Here is a 23,377-nt window from a genome sequence, read left to right as displayed (position 1 = left end):
TAAATTTGCCTTGCCTTGCTTATAACCCCTCAGAGTTAATATAACTCCCTCAGAGTTGATAGAACCCTTCCTTAGAGTCAGTATAACTCCTCAGAATTAGATTCTCCTTGGAGTCAGTATAACCATCAGTACTATAACCCATATGAGTCAGTATAAGAAGAAGTCAATAATCTTTAAACTCTAGTGCATCCTTTGTTTGTTGTTGCTAATGCAGGACAAAGACTTTACAGGACAGTGATCTCATGGTATTTTATTTGGGTTATTTACACGATACAGAACTATTCACATAATGAAACACAAAGTGCTGCAGTGTTGTTATGAAGAGAACAACACGTGGTACAAAACACTCAGCTCTCCTCCTTCATTCTACTAAACTCTGATATTTACAAAATTCACATGAACAATGAGCGGACACAGGTCATTTGTTTTCATAAACACTCTGGAGTGGAAAATGTAAGCATGCATGAACCTTTTTCTACCAACGGGCTTAAAACATCAAGAATCGGTAATTGTTTTAAAATCTAAACTAGAATTAGACCTTTATCACAGCAGGGCCACAAAACTGTGATTAAATCTGATCTGAGGGTCACATGATCAACATTCAAATGACAAAGGAACTGTGTGTTTTTGTTGTTTTGTTTTTTTCTGTATTTTCATAGATTTTTTGTGGGTTTTTGTTGCCATTTTATGTGTTTTTGGAGTCAAATTGCATGTTTTTGTTTCTGTTTTGTGTGCTTTGTTGTCAATTTGTGAGTTTTAGTTGGAGTTTTGTGAGTTCTTGGGACCTATGCTACGAATCTAGATAATTATATTCTGGATTAATCTCCGTTAGTGGGCTTCAACGAACCAAACATCGTCCGTCAGACAGAAGCTGTTTTACGAAGCATGATCACAACTCAGCGTGTTGATTTCAGTCTGGTTAACAGGCGCACTCCAGTGACGGAGGTGGATATTACAGCGTCAGACCAATCACACATGGAGGAACTGTAGAACGTCACAAATGAGGAATAATTCTTTAAAAATATAAAGAAATAAAATCCATAATTCAGACCAAAAACAACACTGTTGCTGCAGTAAAAGCAAAAAGTGTGTTAATACTTAAATTAGTGAGATAAAAAAAAACAGAGAATAAACAGACACTCTGATCAGTTTCACTTTCTTTTACCTTGTCTGTGGCTCTGATGCTGCGTTCATGCAGATCAGCCTACATCATAAGGTGGAATATATTTAAATTTTTTATTATCTTACAGGCCTGAGGCTCTTTGCATTACCCCAGAATACATGAATTAATGAAGGGATTTATTAATTTATCGGTCTGAAAGCGCCGGATGCACGCAGGCTTTATCAGCTGACTTATTTTACTTTATCAGTCCATCCAGATAAGAATCTCAGATGTAATCGGTAAATGAAAGGATTGCATCGATGTCTAAATATTCTCTCTCCTGTCAGCTCAGATCCACACAGAGACGTGTTCACACATCACCTTTTATTGAACAGCTCCCTTTCTAAGAGAACTGATTGGACAGGAGGCGGGACTTTAGCACTCACTAAGATCCTAGCCAGAGCAAAACCTGCTCCTGACCAGGTTAATCATTCAGCATAAGTTACCATGGAGATTTAGCTTCGTAAGACGTTAGCGAGCTTCGTAAGACGTTAGCGAGCTTCGTAGTCCAGCACACACTGATTAAATCCCGGAAGTTAGTGCGATAAGAAGTAATCTCGCTTCGTAGCATACCCCCGGAGTCTTTTTGTGTGTTTTCGTTGCCATTTTGTGTGTATTTGTTGTTTTGTTTGTTTTTCTGTCTTTTTGTGTGCTTTTGTTGCAGTTTTGTGTGTTTTTAGAGTCACTGTGTGCAGTTGCTTTGGGGGCCACCAGGACTAAACCATTGTGGGTGTATCACACCAAAGGTGTCTTCACTCAGACCAATGTCAGTGGTTTTCCATTGTGGTGTGTAAACATTGAGGAGGAGCAGAGCTAGCAGGCTTTGCTAAAGTGCGGTGCCTCCAGCACCATGCTGATCTCCAGGCTGCCCGGCAGCTCCAGGGCCAGAGCCGGGTGGCAGGGCTGGGTGAAGGTGTGTCTGAAGGTGCCGATCACCTGACCGCTCTGGGCGTTGTAGAAGGACAGACGTCCCCCCTGGTAGTCCAGGAGGGTCCCCACACGCTCAGGCATGTCAATGAAAAACACACTGGACTGGATGTCCCCATGGAGCAGCTGATACCTGCACCTGGACACACACACACACACACACACACACACACACACACACGTTGGGCGTCTCCCAGCTCACAGAGAGCATTACGTGTCACACCTACCCCAAAGGTGTAGGAAAACACTGCAAACACCAACTCAGGCTGTTCTCCCCGAGGAAGCTTGTCCTATTGGCTGAGCTGTAAGCCACGCCCACCCTGTACGCAGCACATCTGGATACAAGCGTCTCCCAGTAGTAAACGCCGTGTGAGGGCAGCAACTCCCCCAGGATGGACGGACACCTAGAAGAAAACCACACAAATACTCACACTGAATAAGAAGTGGGGGCGTGTAATTCACATGTGTCAAACTCAAGGCCCAGGGGCCAAATCTGGCCCTTCAGAGAATCCGATTTGGCCCGCAGGAGAAAGTGAAAATAACATGTGAAAACATGAATCATATGTTAAGGTTTCATTTATTCAGATAAATGATTCAAAAAGAGTCTGCAATATAACGCGGAAGTCAAGAAAACTTCAAATAATTTTTTGTTTTGTCCAACCGCTTTGTCAAACTGTGTCACAAAGACGTCAGATCATGTCAAAGGTGATACGAGGCGGTTTCACGGCTACTAAAAGTGGAACTGCTCCCTGGGCGTTACACCGTGGCTGCCCACTGCTCCTCAGGGAGGGGTTAAATGCAGAGATACATTTTGTGTCTGTAGCTTGCAGTCAGGGTAGGTAGTGCTTACCCAAGGATGAATTGATATTTTGATTATTTGTTTTAATTATAATATAATTATAAATTAATTATTTTTCCATTTCCGATAGCCTACAGTACCTATAAGTTTGAAAGTGTCAGCATTTTGTGCTTTTCATAGCCCAAATGACTAAACATTGCTATTTCCTGGTACGGCAGAGACGCTGCACAGTCTCACGCCACTGTAAGGCAGGAGGAGGCCACACCCACTCCCAAAAACACATTGCTGCTCTGCCTCTGTTCCATAGCGTGTTTTTATGTGTTTGCGCATGCACAGTCAGTTCCCCAAGATCAAAACCATTTACATAAAAAGGCAGCTCTCTACGCTGCCTTTGGACGTAACCGTGCTATGCTAAATGCTATACGTACCTTTAGAGTGCATAATAGAATTGATATCACCTGGCTGCTGCTACGTTCTCTAGCTAGTGGGCGGGATAACACTACAGGCAGGATGACAGCGCTAGAGACGATAAAGAAACTTTCTTTGGAGGAAAAACGACAGCTTTTAGAAGATGGGAGACCAAAACCTGAGTTACCAGACCTTCAGCAAAGGTAAGGTCAGAAAATGTTTCATACTGGAACAAAAGGAAGGATTGACTTTGTGGATGATCCTCACTGAGGCTGTTCTGAGTTGTTGTTGTTGTCATTTTCTCTGTGTTTCTGTGTTTCCAACACAAACAACGGTTGCGCTGTCGTGTCATGAGATATTTCTTGTTGGGAGAATATGGAGGCTATACTAAATAATTGTTTATGTTTCTTCTTTCAATTTTATTTGATTAACACTTGCCAGCAGAAACTTATGGAATTGTCATTGGTGTTTGACATTGGTGGTCTCGATATGCAACGCCCTGCCTACCCTACCCTTGTGCTCACGGCACGTCAATGCTTTACATATATGAAAATAAAGTATAATATATATTCTATATTAAACCACAGTGTTTGTTTTAGCTGTGAGGTAGTTTGAGAGGGAGGAGCTCACATTCTCACATTGTTGTAGGGTAGGAGGAGTAATTTCCAACTCGCCCATTTAAGCTGACTTTTTACAAAATGTGGAATAACAAGGCAGGGAGGAAACAGAACTTTTTCGACTTTGTCCCTCTGAATGAGGCTAAAGGAATGTATAACACTATAGCAAAAACATCATAAAGTGATTTTTTTCACAATACTGCCTCTTTAAACGCAAACCTGGGGAACCATGTTACAGTTTTATGTGTTACACAGACGTAGTCACTCATTTTTTACTAATCTTGAGGAACATTTTCCCATTTTTAAAATAATTGTAATCCAGGGGTATAGTGACAGACGCCCACACAAAAAATATGAATACCAATATGTTCATGGATAAGAAAGCCTAACAAGGTAACCAAGAGCTGCAAAACAAAATGGATGATAGATAATATTTTTGAGTGTATTTTACAGCTGATTTAAGATGTGGGTCAAAACTGACCCGTTATCATACGAGATGCTAACAGAAAGCTAACACAAGAGGAAGGACAAGTTCTATGGGCTTATTTAATAAAGGCGCAGCAATTATGATTCATTGTAATTGATCTTTAGTAATTGAGAACGTAATTGACTTTCAGGGGAAAAATGATATTTGTTATTTTAATTGTTATTTGAAAAAAATGTCGGTCACTGTAATTGTAATTGAGTTGTAATTGAAACACCTCTGAGCGGGGGTACAGGGGAGCATGTGTTTGTGCGTCACACTCACTGTTTGTCTGAAGCTGCTGCAGCTTTGTGTGCGTCCTGGCTGTAGGTCAGCGTGGTGCCGTCCTCTGAAAGCTCCACAGCTGGGTGGGCCGACTCCCTCAGCAGCTGGAACCTGCTCCCTGTCATGGATGATGAATCATGGATCAGCTTTCCTTTACAGAGGCTTATTCCCTGTGGTGCTACTGCATGGATATCATTAAAGTTAGAGTTTGAGCTCTATCTTTAACCAAGCCAGTCGTTTATGTTTCTTTGTGCTTTATCACACAGGAAGTTGCACACATAAGCAGTAGCCCCACAGATAATGTAAAAACTGCATTGGAACGCTGTAAGTCGGACACGGGGTCATATGAGGCCATTGGTTTGAATGTGTTTTTGTGTGAGTGGTCCAAATGTAAACACAAAATTACTCCAAAACCATACAATATTGCAGAAAAATATACAAAAGAATGACAAATCGACACACATTTACCCTAAAAACTTACAAGATGACTACAAATATAGAAAAGAACATCGCAAATACACAAAATGACGACAACAAAAAAACATAAAAAGAGTCCAAAACCACACAAAAATCACGAAAGACTTTAAAAACATACAAAACAACAAAAATACACAGAAAGTGGGGAAAAATATACAAAATGACAACAAAAATACACAGAATGACAGAAAAATATACGAAACAATAAAAATACATAGAATGACAGAAAATAGACAAAACAAGAAAAAATACACAAAATTACTATCAAACAAACAAAAACACAAAAAAGACTCAAAAAACACACTAAACCACAACAAATATACACAGAATGACAGAAGAATAAACAAAACAATGAGCAAAATATACAAAATGACAGACAAATATACGAAACGACAACAAAAATACACAAAATTACTACAAAACACAAACAGTAAGCTAACTTGGCTCATAGATCATCCATAAAGAACTGAGAGTTTGTATTATTTGTTAGTATTAATGTGGTTAAATGGATGTGTTTTTTTGCACCTCTTGTAGAAACGAGAGCAGCTTCACTTTGCTCACTGGCTCCAGCTTCATTCACAGCTTTGATGTAGAACAGGTAGCTCTCACTGGGCTGCAGCACCACTTTATGTTCACAGCTGCTGATCCCTGCGATGGATCTGAAACATTTAATGCACACAAACATGGAAAGTGAGTGAGGAAAAACTTCTATTTCTGACTGAAATGATGTGCGCTCTCCCACCTCAGCCCCTCTCCCTCCACTTCGTACTGACGGCAGTACTCCAGTGTGTAACTCTGTCCAGGAGTGTGTTTGGAGGAAGTCCACCTCAGTGTGGCTGAATCCCAGAGAACAGTGCAGAGCTCAGTGTTGATGCTCGGAACAGACGGAGCTGTCAGGAACACACACGAGAAACACCAGTAACTCACCAGGACTCATTGATTTATACAGACAGACATCAGAGCCGTTCACTTTGTAGTTTGTCTTTACTTTAAAAGGAGAAAAGAAGAAGAAAAAAGGGGGAGAAAGAAAAGGAAAGAAAGGACAAATAAAAGAAAGTGGAAAGAAAAAAGCAAAGGAAAAAAGGGGTAATATGTATTTTTATGTTTACCTCCGTACTGAGATTATAACCCGAACATAATCCAATAAACAAATAGGACACGTGTACGTTCACTTTGAAAACAAAAATAAAGAAAAATGAATTTTTTTTTATTATTCTTTTTAGCAAAAATTCATTTTTCGGTAGTGTGCATGTGCATATATGTGCATATACAATCTCAGTACGATGTGAACTCAGTACATGACACCGGGCTACCGGACTCAAAACGCCACTCACTTTGTTCTTCTTCTTCTTCTTCTTGTGACCACTAGTTAAAATCGCTACTCCTCTGTAATTTGTGAAAGGATCAGACTGAAATTTGGTAGCTACAGTATAATCTATGAATGTGTACGCATTGACACTCAGAGCCTGATTTTCAATTTGGGGTACGGGGGTCCCCAAGGGGCCCCCAAAAAAAGAAGAAAAAAACCCAAAAGTCGATTTGTCATTTATTTGCGAGTCAAATTTTACGACGGTTGGTGGTACCAAATCATTGACATATACCAATATATAAAGGGGGCCCATTACCCCGTGCGTGTCACGGGGGTGCCAGAGGGCCCCCGGGGGCCCCATTTTTCAAATGACGACTACTCTGTTGGTTCTCATGAGATTGGAATGCAGTGGTATGAATACTCTATGAATGAATATGATGAGAGCCCTTTTACTAAAATGGGGACTGGGGGCCCACCCCCTATTTCCGGTAATTTCCCAACTTATGGGAACATAGTTGTGTGATATATTATTTCAAAGGTAATTCAACGTATATTATGATTATGCCTCGCACAATTTGATTCAGGGCCCCCCTTTTCCAGCAATTTCTACATTTATCAGAACATAGTCGCGTTATATATTGTTTCAAAGGCAATTCAACGTAGATTACGACTTTATGTCGCACAATTTTGTTTTACTCGGTGGAACCGAGTCATTTGACTCGGCCCGGCCGTAATTCATCCAAACTTGTTTTTTAAAGAATAGGAAAAAAGAGGAAAAGAAGGAGAGAAAAAAAGGACATTGCAAATTAAAAAAGGGAAAAACAAAAAACAAAAAATAAAGAAATCTGAAAAATGGGGAAAAGAAATATGGAAAATAAAACAGTAAATAAAGGGTGGAAGAACAAAGGAGGAAAAAAAGGAAAAAACAAGATCAAAAAATGAAAAAGGGTAAATATGAGAAAAAAGAAAGGAAATAAGAAAAGAAAAAGGGTGTAAAAAGAAAATGTAGAATGTGGAAAGAAAAAAGAATAGGAAAAAGAGCAAAAGAAGGGGAAAAGGACAATGCAGATAAAAAGGGGAAAAAGGAAAAAAAAAAGAAAAAGAGAAAAGAAATAGGGAAAATAAAAAAGGGGAACCGAAAAGGAAAAGAAAAAAAGGTGGGAAGTAACAAAAATGAAAAAGGGTAAATATGCAGAAGAAAAAATAAAGGAACAAAAGTAAAGAAAAAAGAGTCAAAAAGGGGGGAAAGAAAAGAAAAAAATGATAAAAATAAGAAAAGTAAAAAATTAAAAAGAAGAGGAAAAAGAAGTGTGCATTAAAAATGTTTGATGTAGGATGATTTAGATCCATGTTACCTGTTCTAAAGAGCAGTCTGTCACTGGGCAGGGAGCAGCCGGAGTAGTTGACGGCCATCACCCACACTTTGTACATCTTATCAGGCTCCAGCTCCTCCAACACACAATAACTCTCCTTCACAGTCACTCGATATTCCTCTGATACGGCTGTGAGCAGGAGGACAAGACAGGAGTTCATCCTCCATAAGATCCACTTCAGAGAATAATCAAATGTTCTTTTTACTAAGTCCAACTACATATCATTTCTGATCATTTGATTCTTTAAAATGACAAAAGGATGGAAAGACTTTACCGCCTTGAGGATCCTCCATGCAGTAGACCTGGAAGCAGTCGATAACGTCTTCAGGGTTGACCTTCCAATAAACGGTGACACTGGTGCTGGTGGCTGAGCCCGGCTCCTGCACATGTAGTGAAGGTCTCTGAGGAACTGGGACACAAACCAGCAAGAACCATGACTGCCACAGCCACAGTCTGTGTGCATTGTGTCTTTTTGTTGTTATTTTGTATATTTCTGTTGCAGTTTTATGTTTTTGTTGTTTATTTTGCATTTTGTGTATTTTTTTGATGCAGTACTGTGTGTTTTCTGCATATTTTTGTGTATTCGTGTTGCAGTTTTTTGTTTTCTTGTTGCATTTTTGGGTGTTTTTGTTGTTGTGTTTTGTGTTTTCACACTCATTTTGTGGCTTTTTGGAGTCCTTTTGTTGCTATTTTGTGTATTTTTGTTGCTGTTTTGTTCAGTGTATTTTTGTTACACTTTTTGAAAGTTTTTGTTGATGTTTTGTCTGATTTTGTTGCAGTAGTGTGTGTTTTTGGCATTTTTTGTTGCAGGTTTGTGTGTATTTACAGTCATTTTGTGTATTTCTGGAGTGGTTTTGGATATTTTGCTTGTGTTGCTATTATTTTTTGGATTTCTTGAGTCCTTTTGTTGCTGTTTTGTGTGTTTTTGTTGCCGTCTGGTGCATGCGTGCGCGTGTGTGTGTGTAACCTACCGGGGATTCCTTTACGCTGTGTGAGGTTTGAACTGGAAGAATTGGCCTTGGCATAGTCCTGAAACACCAGCAGGCCCTTGGGACCCAGATCCAGTGAGGACGCTGTGACCAGAGCGGCTTTGAGTCTAATTAAATAACAGCAACATTTAGTTCTGTGTCCACACGCACACGCACGCACACACGCACATTACCTTTCCTGAATGTCTTCAGGTGGCTGGTGAGAGAGAACAGAAGGGATTCATTAGTCATAAACCCTTAATGCAGATGTGGGCAACAGGCGGTCTGTGGGGCCACATGCGGCCCTCGCTCTAATTTTACGCGGCCCCCAAAGTAAACGCACACAATTACTTTGAGAAAACAAACAAAAAAAATACTCTGGAGTCTAGACAAAAAAAATTAAAAAAAGGTAAACAAAGAAACATGAGAAAAAACACTCAAACAACAACAAACATACACAAAAATGACAACAAATACACACAAAAATACACAAAATCAGAAATTGACATCAAATATACACAAAATGACTCAAAAACACAACAAACAACAACAAAAATACACTTACGGAAGAAACATAAACAAAAGGAACACAAAATGACAACAAAAACAGGTAATTGGTCATTATTGTAAATGAATGTTGATAATATGACACTCTGATCAGATACAATCACGTGTTTGTGGCCCAACTATGATAAGAGTTTCCCGCCCCAGCCTTAGTGTGTGATGAATAAACCCTGAGGACTGACCCGTGCTTCGGTCTCCGCCTCTCTTAAAGCGCTCTCTATCGTAGCCTTAGCAGAGTCGATGCTCTCCTGAAAGGAGACGATCTGGTCGTAGAGCTGCTCCAGCTTGGCCTTCTTCTCCTCCTCCATGCTGACGGACATGTTATTGTACTGGTCCATCACCAGCGCCATCATCTCCTCATTCTGAGCCTGCATGGCCACCTCGCTCTCCACACACTGGTCCTGAAGCAGAGACAAGGGACAAGTAGCACACTGTGTGTTCTGTTGGCAGTGTCACTGTGCTGTGGGATGTACCTCCACAGAGTTGTAGGCCAGTTCCAGCTCAGACACCAAGTCCTCAATGTTCTCTGTTCTCTCCTGAAGCTCAGAGATCCAGCCGCTCAGCGTTTCCTGTTGGACAAGGGTCATTTCCACAAATGGTCCATGCACTTTGGTCACAAAAAGTTCTGAAAGTTAATTTAATTATATTCAATAGGCACACTGTACATTTTTTGTTTGATTGGATGAATACTTTTTGAGATATGCCTAAATTAGTTAGGGGGGTATGTGTTGATTTTTGTGTGTCCTTATTTTTCTTCCATTTTCAGGTTCCTATAGATCGTTGCAACTGACATCACGGCACATTGACCCAGCGCCATCTTGGAAGATGACGGCCCTATACGGATGCACCTGCGTGGGTGTGTTTACTTGAATAGTCTCTCATCTAGCTCACACACAATGGACCACATGAAAAGTTTCAAGGGACTGGAAGTTTACAACCAGTTTGTTTGTGGCTGGATTTGTGAAGTAGCTGCTTTTATTCATAAAGGACTCCATGTGGTTAAATCCAGGGTCATTTTCATAATTCATCTGTAATATGAGCGTGTTTTTCAGACTCTGAGCTATTTTATTGACGACATAAATTTGTGTGAAAAGTAGATCTGCACACTTGGATCAATGTAAATAAAACAATTAAGTTTAGTTTAGTTTAATTGAATTTCCTGAAGAATGACTTGTGTACTCCAGTCCCAGCCGTGTTATAACACCCAAACACAGCGCTAAGTTTACCATCGCTGTGGACTCTCTGCTTCGCTAAAACGTTTCCTGCGGTGACTTGTTCTTCCATCATAGCGGAGGGCCGTACATCACGTGACCTGTGAGGTCATGTGGCATGGGTCTATTACTCAGGAACTGCATCACATAGGAATCTGAAATTTAGTATAGTAACATAGCTCCACTTACTCTCTCAGAATATACAGTCTGCTATACGTCCTCTATGGTGGATATGCCAGCCCTTCAAAATTGCAAAAAAAATTGTTGGAATTTGGGGCTCCAGCATGTTTGGGTCTACTATACACATGTCTCAGCTCACAGTAATTTCATCAGTTTTGAGCTATGTTTATAGACTGTTCTATTTCATAATACTACGTGAGATGTCTAGTAAAGTGTATTTGGCGGCGATCGCAGCCTGTTATGTGGGTTTTGGGATCAAACGGTGAGTCAGCTCCCACTGATTGTCCGTTTTTTATGAAGTGAGCACACGGGCTCCCCCAACCCTCCTCCTCCTCGCCCCTCACGTTTGTCCGGGTTTACATGCTGGACTGTTTGCTGTCCTGATGAATGACGGACTCTGCCCTGCAGGCTGTTTTTTTTGCTCGACTACGGGAGTTGCCATATCCCATAGTGAGAAATCTCACAAAATATTAGGAAATAGAACTTTAGGTTATGTATATGGACTTGGACTTGATTTTATATAGCGCTTTATCACCACACTGAAGCAGTCTCAAAGCGCTTTACATATCAGCTCATTCACCCAATCACTCCCACATTCACACACCAGTGGGACAGGACTGCCATGCAAGGCGCTAGTCGACCACTGGGAGCAACTTAGGGTTCAGTGTCTTGCCCAAGGACACTTCGACACATAGTCAGGTACTGGGATCGAACCCCCAACCTCTCGATCAGAAGACGACCCTCTACCACCTGAGCCACGGTCGCCCTCATAGAACCCCAGTTCTATGAGTAATATGAGTGAGATGTCTCGCCAGACAACCCTTCTTGCTCGAACAAGTGAGAAGAGGTGCTTATTTTGAATGAGGAACCGTACATCCGCCCTCCCTCTTTTAGAGGGTGGGAGCGTCCCCGGCGGATGAAAAGTTCTTTCCAGCCAATCAGGGCTTGGCGGATTGAGAAAGGTGCTTCTGAGGGCTACAGGGAGTGTGTATCCCCATAGTGAGATATCTCACTCATATTACTCTATTTTAACATATAGTATAAAGGTTACTCTTTCTTGAGATATAAAACACATTTATGCAACTTCCCCAACTTTGGGTCTTTTCACCACTCACAAATATTGAATATCCTTTACATGAGGCCATTGTAGCTTGCCTCTGTGTCTTACAATCATTAATTGTTTATTAACAAATGTTAAAACCATTGCATTTATTTTTTGACATGGAATGTGCAGGTGGAAACCACACAGGACTGACATGGATGATAAATATCTTCATAATCTTATTATTTTATCACAGCATTCAAAGACTGTTTCTAAAAACTGGATTATTCAAATATCAGACACTTTTTTTGCGTTGCTTTTGCCCCACAATGAATTAAAACCCAAAGAGTGAGTCCTTGAGCTGAAAGGCAATTACATTTCCACACAAATGTTCAAGGATTGATGCAAAAAGCATATTTTGGACCAAATGAATGGACTGAGTGTATCCTGTTCCAGGACCTTCCTATGTGAACGTAGATTTGTGTCTTTATTATTCCATCAAAAAGAAGTTGCTTCAATTCAATGAATTAATAAATTAAAAAAAAAACGTACACAACATAAACATTCCTTTTTATATTGCTATTGTATTTCATAGCAGAAAGTGGAAGTTGACGTGATGCCACTTTATCACGTAGAGCAGGGTTGTCAAACTCATTTTAGTTACGTTTATTTCAACAATGTAAATTATATATAAAGTATGTAAGACACCGACAATGACATACATCAGTCCCTGCAGAATCTTCACCTTAAATTCCTTGATTTTGTGAAATAATTTGAGAAAGTTACGGGGTTTAAAAACAAATACGAAGAGTTCTTTCAACAATTTGAGATTAAAAACAAAACAAAAACCCGCCATCATGTGACGTAAGCATGTAAAACTGTGAGCCGTGGGAAACATTGTGGAGTTTCTACAACTGAATTATTCTGTGATTTCCACAAGTTTTTTCTGTCATTTTTACTTTCTACCACGGGACATGTTGGATGCTCTAAAGGGCCGGATTTGGCCCGTGTGCCTGAAGTTTGACACGTGACGTAATGAAAACATACGCATATACATAACTAAGGAAGAGTCAACAGTGAACTTCGCTGTACCTGCACAGGGAGAACATGCAAATGACACAGAACAAGTCGCTGACATGTTTTTGTCCAATAGATATGATTTGTGAAAGATGGATGGGAGTATATAAGGTACATTTAACTCTCTATAGATGCTTGTTTATGCTGAAAATTTTATTTTTATATTGTTGTCCAACTAAAATTCCTAAAAGCAGCAACAAAGGAATAAAACGGCTGAAATAAAAACAAGAATAATGATAAAAATAGAATTTATATCTGGAAAGAATGGCCTGTTTGTGAACGGATCACATATCGGTCTATGCTTGATGAAGTCATGTTGAACCTTTGCACTGATAAAAGCAGAGCATTGCATCATCAACACTTCATGAGCTGGGCCTGAAGTCTGGGAGACAGGAAGCTGCAGCTTTACTGGAAAAGTCAGAGAGAGAACTGGTTTACGGTCAACCAAAGCTATGATAGTGTGTTAGCTGCACCTTCAGCGCTAGAACTCGCATTAGATCTTTTGATTATATTTTTTACCGATTTTATTTTTTATTTTATCTAGTTATCTATTTATTTATTACCTCCACAAAGGAACTATCATTTTTTTCCTGTGTTTATTTGTTTCTCTGTTTGCAGGATTACATACATCAAAAATATTGAACCGATTTTGACCAGATTAAAACCTAAGACAGACTTTAGGCATGGAAGATTCCATTACATTTTGGAGAGGATCCAGATCCATAATCTGATTCAGGATCAGTTTGAAAAAAAGTCCCTGTCTCTCATCATTGGCAAAATTTTAAAAATTCATATCTTGGTTCGTTACTGACCAAACTTGATAAAATTTGACTCGATTATGCCAGGTTGGTTCCTCAATAACCCCCACCGAGTTTGGGGGTGTCTCTACATTTGGACACTGTATGGTTATTAATGAGGGTAAACATTTCTTCCAAACCTTTAAAGTGAGAATGATCATGAAACCATGATCAGGATCATTGATCCAGATAATTGATAAGATCTAGGAAAGAGCAGATTTGGAGCTTGGCGGAGGTTTGAGCTCTCTGAGCGCTTTATTTATTTATTTATTTCATTTTGTTTATGTATTTATCTTATTCATTTATTTTGTTTTAATCTTTTGATTTCTTTTTTTTTAAATTTATTTTTATTTTAATCCCAACCTAATCATTAAGATTACAATTCAAATGTGGATGGATGGATGGATGAACGGATGGACGGATGGCTGACCTTGATCTCCTCGTAGCACTGGTCCACTGAGCTGATCTGGTGGCTGTGGTCTTGCTGGGAGCTGTGGTGTTGCTGGTCTTCCAGTGTGAGCAGACTCCCACAGGGGACACAGAACCAGTCCATCCCCTGCAGCTCCGCGGCCAGACGAGCCTCCCTCTCCTCCTCAGCATCAATGATGTCATAGTCGGTTTCCATCAGCTCCTCGTCCACACACATATCCTCCTTCTCTGTCTCCTCCTCGTTCTTCAGGACCGTCTCACGTTCTCCAGGTTCTTCCGTTTCTCTCCATGCTTCAGGTTCTTCTGTTGCTCTCTGTGCTTCAGGCTCCATGATGTCCTCAGCCTCCTGTGGATGTATCACCTCATACTCCAGCTCAGTGAGCACATCCTCAGACTTCACTAAGGCGTCCTCTTCCTCCTCCGTCTGTCTTTGTTCTTTTTTGCGCAGATTAAATTCCTGAACAGCTTCTTCTGTGATAATCTCAGCCTCTGGACCATCCTCCTGCTTTTCTTCTCTGTACTGCTTTGTTGTTTGAACATCATCTTCTTGAAGCTCAGACAAATCCTCCAGAGGAGTGAAGCTCCTCAGGGAACACTGAACATCTTCCTCCTTCTCCATGTATCTCTCCAGTTCTTCTCTGTTTGTGTGAAGCTCCTCAGGGGGAGCAGGTTCCTCACACTCATGTACCGGTTGTACTTTCACAGGAACTTCTGCTTCTACCTCCACATGTTGGTCAACTTTAGAGTCTTCCTCTTCTGTCTGAAGTTCAGGTTTATCTTCAGGTTGAGAAGTTGTGGTGGCATCACTTGTGGCCGCCTCGATGTCCATTTCTACAGCTTGTCCTTTGGGAACCAGCGGGACAAACTCATCACCTGCACTGATGATGTCCTGGACAGAAGATACAGTTTCTTCTGTCACTGATTTTGCCTCTGCGTGATGGTAAACCTTAGAGTCTTCCTCTTCAGTCTGAAGTTCAGGTTTATCTTCTGGTTTAGGAGTTGTGGTGGCATCACTTGTGGCCGCCTCGATGTCCATTTCTACAGCTTGTCCTTTGGGAACCAGCGGGACAAACTCATCACCTGCACTGATGATGTCCTGGACAGAAGATACAGTTTCTTCTGTCACTGATTTTGCCTCTGCGTGATGGTAAACCTTAGAGTCTTCCTCTTCAGTCTGAAGTTCAGGTTTATCTTCTGGTTTAGGAGTTGTGGTGGCATCACTTGTGGCCGCCTCGATGTCCATCTCTACAGCTTGTCCTTTGGGAACCAAGAGGACAAACTCATCGCCTGCAATGACGATGTCCTGGACAGAAGATACGGTTTCTTCTGTCACAGATTCTACCTCCATGTGTTGGTCAACCTTAGAGTCTTCCTCTTCAGTCTGAAGTTCAGGTTTATCTTCTGGTTGAGGAGTTGCGGTGGCATCACTTGTGGCCGCCTCGATGTCCATCTCTACAGCTTGTCCTTTGGGAACCAGGAGGACGAACTCATCGCCTGCATTGACAATGTCCTGAACCAAAGATAAGGTTTCTTCTGTCACTGATTCCTGCTGATGCTCAGTTACGGTAATGTGATGTTGCTCCTGTTGAGTTTCTTCTCCTTTCACGTCCATCTCCTGCTCAGTTTGCAAAGCTTCGGGTAAACATTGAGGGACCTTCTCAGCAGTCGCTTCTTCTGTTCGTAGTTTCTCTCCTTTGGGTTCCACACATGTGACATCCTGAAGGTCAATCTGCACTTGGGTTAGACTCTCTTTTCCACTCACTGCTGTTTCTGTGACCTCCACCACGGTGTGCACAGCACCGTCACAGTGAGTGAGAACCTCCACTGGAGCATCATCTCCTGGGTGAAGCTCACAGGGTGAAGGTGCTTCAGCCTCAGTCTCCATCTTCTCATCAGCTGCCAGAACCATGACACCCTCTGCCTCACAAGAAGAAGAACCTACATCAGCGGTTTGTGGCCTTGTGACTACATGAACCTTCTCACATCCTTCTGGTGTCACTATTTCCTCACACCTTTTTTCTTCGTCTTCGTCTTCTTTCTGTCGTTCTTTACTCGTCCCTTTGGTTCCAAGATTCCAATCCTCCTGGTGAGTGCCGGGAATATTGACCTGCTCTGTTTTTAACTCAACCATCACTTGTTGATCTTCTCCTTTCATCCCTGGAGGCTCCTGAGAATAATCCTCGCTTACATCCTGGTGATGATCCAACGCAGGAGGAAGCACATCTTCACTCTTCTCCTGGATCTTCGCTCCCTTCATCTTTGTCCTCTCCTCGTGTTCCTCATTGACGGCTCTGGTTAGACATCCAGTCATTTCAAACATACTCTGTGGCCACATCATCCTGACATCACTCCTTTTATCCTCCGTCTCCTGTGGTGGATGGTCCACTGAGGGGATATCATCTTTCAGAGTGAATTTTTCCAAGTAGCCCTCGGCCTCCTCAGGATCAGAGAAACGTCTCCTGTACGGCGGCTCAGACACGACGCTCTCCGCCTCAGAGCGCTCCTCATCGCTCCTCCTCCTGTCGCCCACGGCGTCTTCGTAAAGGTCTGAGTACATGAAGGACATTGCAGTAGGCTCCTCCAGCAGGATGGGGTCGATGATTTTGGGAGGTCCAGGGGAGATGAAGATGGGTGTCAGGATGGTCTCTTCACTCCCAAACAACACAGAGCCATTCTCCTTTGTCGACCTTTCAGTTTCCCGGCGTGTTCTTGTCGGGGCCTGGTCCACCGGAGCATCTGCTGGAGGAAGTTCTCCATAAAACATCTCATCCAGGTGCTCCCCATTGATGTCCACATCTGTCACAATCACGAAGGGTTCCTCTGAAGCATCAGAGCTGTCTTTGGGTGTCTCCTTTGCAGGTTCCTCTGGTGGTAATCTCTCCTCAGGTTCCTGAATCTCCTCCTGATGTTCAGGGACTTGCTCTCCAGGAACCGTCTCATCCAAAAGGGTGAACTTCTCAAAATAGTCAATGTCACTGCTACTGTCCTTCAGAGTAGACGCATGGACGAGCTCCACCTCCGTCTCTGCTTTTGATTTCAATGGCTGTGGAAACAACAAACGCAAGGAGTTAATAAAGCAACGTCTGCCCTCACAACGCGAATAAACGTGGATCATTTCATGTAATTTCACAAATGGCCCACGCACTTTGGTCTCAAAAAGTCTGATGATTTTTACCAATTGCTCCGTGATTATTCAATTGGCACACTGTACATTTTTAGTTTGATTGGATGAATACTTTTTGAGATATGGGCATTTTAATGGAGGTTATGTGTTGATTTTTGTGCGTCCTTATTTTTCTTCCATGTTCGGCTTCCAATATCTCAGAAATGACATCACATGGGAAACAAACCTTTTTCCAATTTTGAGGGGCTGGCATGTCCACGGGATTAAGCAGGTGTTTTTGTATACTCTGAGAAAGTAGGAGGAGCTTTATTACTATACCAAATTTAAGTTTCCTATGTGATGTAGTTCCTGATATGATCTTTTCATTGCCTTGAATCTGACGATACGATGCGCTTTACGATTTGCATGTCATATTACCATATATCCCGATACTAAACAATACGATATATCGCAATATCAATAGTTACAAATTTCACCTATACAAGTACAAAATTGTATGAAATACAACTTTCGAGAAAAATTAAATGGTAACTGACTGTAATTCAAGTAACGATATCAAAAACATAATTATCAAAAATAATATAATATAAATAATAATATTTAACAAAAGTTGAACTTTTGCTTTTACAACAGATTCTGTTAAATTCTTAAATTCTTTAAGAAGTAACCACATACAGTATATCTATAAAAGTGCCCAGTATGTTTTATGAAAATAAAACTTGTAAGCTGAAATGCATTGATTAGTGAGGTCGTTTAACAAGGTCTGATGTGGTTCACTGACACCTAGTGGCGTTTACGTGCTACACATATGTTGGCGCAATTAAATGGGTTTTTCGTTAAAAAACATGATTAAAAAAATCGATTTGGAAATTTTTTGGATCGATACGACAATCTTGCAGTGAAATATCGCAATATATTGCCGAATCAATTTTTTCCCACACCCTCAATATCTACGACACAGAATGCTTGGATCTTAATGTGAATAAATACGACATGTTTTACATAATGGTGTCAGTTGAAGTATTTTAACTTATTTTGCAGAAGGAATGGTTATTGATGCTCCATCATTTTGAGCTTCATCCTATGTCTGCGTTTGCCAACATGATGAAGAGTAAGAGAATAAGTCTGGATCTGTAAATAGGCGAGGAGGGAACAATATTGGTATCTGTGATCGACCAAATGAGTTGTGATGAAATTAGGAAATATCAGCACAAACTCCAAAATTGAGCATCATTATGGGTTGCAGATAGACGTATGTGGTTGAAGCAGTGATTATTCTGATTCCTACCTGCTCCTCTGTCACATGCTCAGTGTCACTGGGCTGTGACGTGTCGAGCTGATTTCTGGACTTGATTTTTGATGTCTGCTTTAAATAGGACAAGTTGTCCTGGAGCTCTGTGCTCTCCTCCTCGTCCACAGTGGGAAGCTTGGAAGGAACTCTGATGTTGAGTATCTCGTATCCCTCAGAAATCAGGCTGAAAAGCTGCTGATCTTTGCTCTTTAATCCTTCCAGGTCTGCCTCGGTGCTGCTTTTCTCCTCTCTCACGTTGGGCAGGGACACTTCCATCATCTCAGGCCTCTCTGCTCCCAGAGCTGACGCCGACCTGGAGCTGCCGGCTCTGCTCAGCCTGTCTCGCAGCCTGCTGCTTCTCCCACCAGACCTAGTCCTCCTGCGGACGATCTTCTCCTCGTCAAAGACAATGGTGATCTTCCCAGCGGCCCCGGAGCCCTCCATGCTATAGGCCTCTGAGGTGGAGCTTGTCTCAGAGGCCCAGGGCGTGGAGCAGCGACTGGAGGCTGTCTCCCAAACAATGCCGCTGTCCTCGCTCTGAACAGTCACCATGGAGAAGGACGGATCCACCATGAGACACTGCAGTCTGGGCCTCACCGAGGGGTCCTGGACCACTTCTCGAAGACTGAGGGAGAGAAGAGCAAACTCACGAGTTAGAGGACTGAGTTTAGAGTGTTTGTGTCATTCATTGAGAAGAGGAAGAGCAGAACTCAAAGGCCAGAATAAAGCCAGGAATCAAATATAAATCTACATCACAAACAGGTGACATCTGTGTCTGCTACACGCTGCTCATACTCCAGGGCAGTAAATCCTCAAAACATTCTCAGTCAGAGTGCCATTGTACTAGGAAGCAGGATATAAACATGCTCACTTAACCCAGGTGATTTCAGCCTGGCTACGTGTGCGCTCCTGTGACATGGGTGGAGATTATAGCGTCAGACCAATAACAAACACTGAGAAGAGGGTTGTGGGTTCATCCAAGAAGCTGTGATTGTCTTTTTATGCTACTAATAGAATCACCAAGTAGTTACAATGCCTAACACTAGTGTTGTAGTAGTCGAGACCGGTCTTGAGACCAAATTTTAAAGATCTCGGTCTCGTCTCTGCAGCATTTTGACTCGGGCTGCCCAGACTCGGGATTTTCCCTCAAGACCGTTCAAGACCAGCATTAATTCCTGCTATTTTTAAACTTTTTTATAATGTGATAATAACGAGAAGAACGGGATAAAACAATCCTTTATTCATTCTTTAATCTACCCCGTATAATGACTGCAACATTCCTTAATGTGACTGAGTGACGTGTGTGACACACGCACACACAATCAGGAGAGAGAGGCGGAGCTAAACATGTCCTCTAACTTGTTGGTTGTGAAATTTGGTTTCACGAACCACAAAGAATACATTTGTAAAAGCACAGCAAAGAGGAAACACTCTGTGGTGTGTAGGTGACCAGACATGTTATTTCTTGGCATAAATACTTTTAAACACTAGCTGTACATTCAGCTGACATAAAAATCTTGTTTTCAAATATGTAGAATAATTGTGAATTTATCAGTAGCAGTAGTAGTTTTAATATTTTAGTTAATTTTTTTGCAGGCACCTTTTTTGTCCGTCAAATGTATTAAAAAGAAACTAAAACTAAAGAATGTTATTTGACTGTCGAACCTTGTCATAATTTTATTTATTTATATATTTTTTTAAATTTAAAAAAAATGTTTATGGTCTTGACTCGGTCTCGGCTCCCGAAAGTCTCGGTCTTGTCTTGGTCTCGGTGCATTCTGGTCTCGGGCAAGACTTGGTCTGGGATAGTGTGGTCTTGAACACGACACTACCTAACACACAAACAGCTGGAACAAAAGGAGGTTTGATACCCACTAGTTTCTCTAACTCTTTTTCTATACCTCTCCAGAACTCTACTATCTTGGGGCAATTCCAAAATACATGAGTAAAATCCCTCATCGCTCCACAGTTCCTCCAACATAGATTAGATGTTAGTGTTGTTGTATTTTGCTGTAATAGTTGGAGTAAGAAAAAAGAAGATCTTTCTTTTAAATGTTTTAATGACTCTGCGTGATTGTACAATAGTTCCTATGTGTGTAGACTATTAGTGTGTGCACACATGGTTTCATCAGCTGACTAATGTAGGTCAGATAGAATCTACGTATGTTTCCTATAGGATGTCAACGGGGTAAATGAAAGTATTGCATCAATGTCTAAATATTCTCTCTGCCTGCGTCACATCAGATCCACATAGTGACGTGTTCACAGAATGATGATCCACCTTTTCTTGGGGGGGTTATTTTTTAAGAGAACTGATTAGTCAGAGAGCAGGACTTTTAAACTCGCTCAGATCTTATCCAGAACAAAACCTACTCCCGACCAGGTTAGGGTTCATCCAAGATTTAGCCCTGTAAGAAGTTAGCCAGCGTCGTAGTACACCACACACACAATAGATCCTGGAAGTTAGCGCGATTAGAGGATATCCAGCTTCGTAGTACAGGCCCAAAATGATCAATCAATCAAATCCAGGCTTGAATATATGGTCTCAGAGCACGGTGACATCCAGAAGCGTCGACAGATGCCTGGCAACATATCAATGCTCGCTTATAATTCCAACATGGCAACATTAGCAAAGGAACCCAGAGTGAATCTAAATAAATGTCATGTGTGACTAAATCCAGAGATCATGCATTAACAAAGCACTGACCCTATAATGTGTTCACAGGAAGTCGTGCTTTATTTATATCCTCAAGAGAAGAAGAAGAGACCTCCAAGCTTCTCTCTCCCAACAAGAAGATAAGATTAAGAACCAACACACTTGTTTATTGGAGACTTAAACCAAGTCTCACCTGTTTTGTAGCTCCTCCACTTCGTCCTCGTCTGAAGCTTCACACTGAAACTCCGGCAGGCTCTCACACTCCTCCATATCGCCTGATCTTCACTGGATCCGGGAGTTTTTCTGTGTTTCGGGTTCTCCTTTGCTTTGCTCAGGCTGTTTGTGTGTGTCTAAGTTGGGAGCTGTCCATCTGACTCAGCGAGGGACAGAAATAGAGCAGTGGGGACTGAAAGAGGAGAGTGGAGGTGAAGACGGGCAAATAATGCTCTCAGATAGTAAGTGTTTCACCTGCTGCTCAACCATCATGATGGGAGGTAAAAGCTGGGAATTATCTGGTTTTAAAGAGCGTGATTATTAAAAAACAAAGGGGAGTGTTTCAGAGTCCGGGGGCTAATGGAGTAGTGTGACTTTAAGTTCAAAAGGGTTAAATATAGGCCTCAGGATGAAACATTATCCCAGACCCTGCTGCTGCTGCACACAATACAGACACACACTCTCACACGTGTGACACATGCAACCTCACAAAACCACAGAACAGGGAAGAGTTTTATCATTATATTTATCCAGACAGTGAGTACACAAACACAAATCTGTATAAACATGTTTTGATGAACTACGGACGGGCCTGTGGAACGTCTCAGCGCCAAATACCACGTACTACGTTCTCGAGGATTCAGTGAAATGACTTGGTTCCACCGAGTAAAACAAATGAAGTTGTGTGACATAAAATTGTGATCTACGTTGAATTGCCTTTGAAACAATATATCACACGACTATGTTCCGCTAAATTTAGAAATTACCGGAAAAGGGGGGGTGGGCGCCCCCCCTTTTAAAAAGGACTCTGAGAGGCTGTTGACATCTGCTCATAGAATTTTCATGTCAAATTACAGCACGATTCAACAAGCATTAACGGAGGAGTAGTCATTTGAAAAATGTGGCCCACGAAGGCCCCCTGGCGCCCCCATGACACATACAAGGTAATGGGCCCCATTCATATATTGGTATGTGTCAATGATTTGGTACCACCAACTGTCGCAATATTTGATTTGCAAATAAATGAGAAATAGACTTTCTTTTTTTTTTTTGGCGGGGGCGAAAACAGAGGAGTAGCAATTTGAACTAGTGTACACAACAACAACAACAACAACAACAGTGAGTGGCGTTTTGAGTCTGGTAGCCCGGCCTAATAAACAGAGACAGGGAACTAGCATCACAGCAGGGACACAAACATGTGATTGTATCTGATCTGAGGGTGTGTTAATTTATAGTCGTTGTATTTTTAGTGATTGTGTGTTTTTATGTCATTTAGTGTTTTTGGAGTCATTTATGTGTATTTTTGGGGTAGTTTTGTATACTTTTCATATTTTGTGTTTGTTTGTAGACGTCTTGTGTGTTATTAAAGTAAATTTGTGTATTTTTTTCTGCTCTTCAAATAATTTCTGTTTATTTAGTTTGTGTTTTTAGAGTAAATTTGTGTATTTATCTTGTAATTTAGTAGGTTTTTTGTGCTTCTGAAGGCATTTATGTATTTTTGTGTACTTTTTCAGCTATTTTTGTGTAAATTTGTACTTTTTTAGTGATTATGTAAGGTTTTTTGGAGTCAGTTTTTGTTATTTAGCATTTTTGGAGTGATTTACTTTTTTTTGTGTAGTTTTTATACTTTTTAGTTATTTTGTGTTTATTTGTAAACGTCGTGTGTTTTGAGTAGATTTGAGTATTTGTGTAGTCCTTCCGTGCATTTTCTTGTGATTTCGTAAAATTTTTTATGTTTCTGAAGTGATTTATGTGTTCATTTAGTGTTTTTTCTTTATCATTTTGTAATTTTTTCTTTTTTGTGTGTAGTTTTGTTGTAGTGATTTTGTATGTTTGTTGTCATTTAGTGTTTTTTGAGTGATTTATATTTATTTTTGGTGTCTTTTTTGCATACTTTTCAGTTGTTTTGTTATTTATTGATGTGTTGTGTGTTTTTAAGAGTTCATTTGTGTATTTTTGTAATTCTTTTGTGTTTCTTGAGTAATTTATAGGTATTTTGTGTCTT

General features: G+C 41.0%; 1 protein-coding gene across 1 annotated transcript; it reads right to left on the bottom strand.

The window, feature by feature from the left end:
• Positions 1-1,790: 1,790 nt before the first annotated feature.
• cmya5 (cardiomyopathy associated 5) lies at positions 1,791-21,716 on the bottom strand. Its single transcript, XM_028458578.1, has 14 exons — positions 21,353-21,716; positions 18,501-19,128; positions 14,090-17,131; positions 9,826-9,921; positions 9,535-9,753; positions 8,983-9,005; positions 8,792-8,916; positions 8,095-8,229; positions 7,803-7,949; positions 5,881-6,028; positions 5,664-5,797; positions 4,662-4,779; positions 2,317-2,493; positions 1,791-2,228 (listed from the first exon to the last, which is right to left on the bottom strand). The coding sequence occupies exons 1-14, from the start codon at positions 21,427-21,429 to the stop codon at positions 1,976-1,978; spliced, it is 5,322 nt and encodes a 1,773-aa protein (XP_028314379.1). The 5' UTR covers positions 21,430-21,716; the 3' UTR covers positions 1,791-1,975.
• Positions 21,717-23,377: the final 1,661 nt, after the last annotated feature.

Source organism: Gouania willdenowi, chromosome 9, assembly GCF_900634775.1.
Source record: "Gouania willdenowi chromosome 9, fGouWil2.1, whole genome shotgun sequence".
Lineage (NCBI taxonomy): Eukaryota > Metazoa > Chordata > Actinopteri > Blenniiformes > Gobiesocidae > Gouania > Gouania willdenowi.
The sequence above is the reverse complement of the archived record's forward strand: the minus strand, read 5'-3'. Positions and strand labels throughout refer to the sequence as shown.

Coding starts and splice junctions, on each gene's coding strand:
- cmya5 (XM_028458578.1), bottom strand. CDS start 21,429: ATGGAGGAGTGTGAGAGCCTGCCGGAGTTTCAGTGTGAAGCTTCAGAC. Junction 19,129..21,352: donor GTGGAGGAGCTACAAAACAG/GTGAGACTTGGT, acceptor TCTCTCCCTCAG/TCTTCGAGAAGTGGTCCAGG. Junction 2,494..4,661: donor GCAGCAGCTTCAGACAAACA/GTGAGTGTGACG, acceptor GTTTTCTTCTAG/GTGTCCGTCCATCCTGGGGG.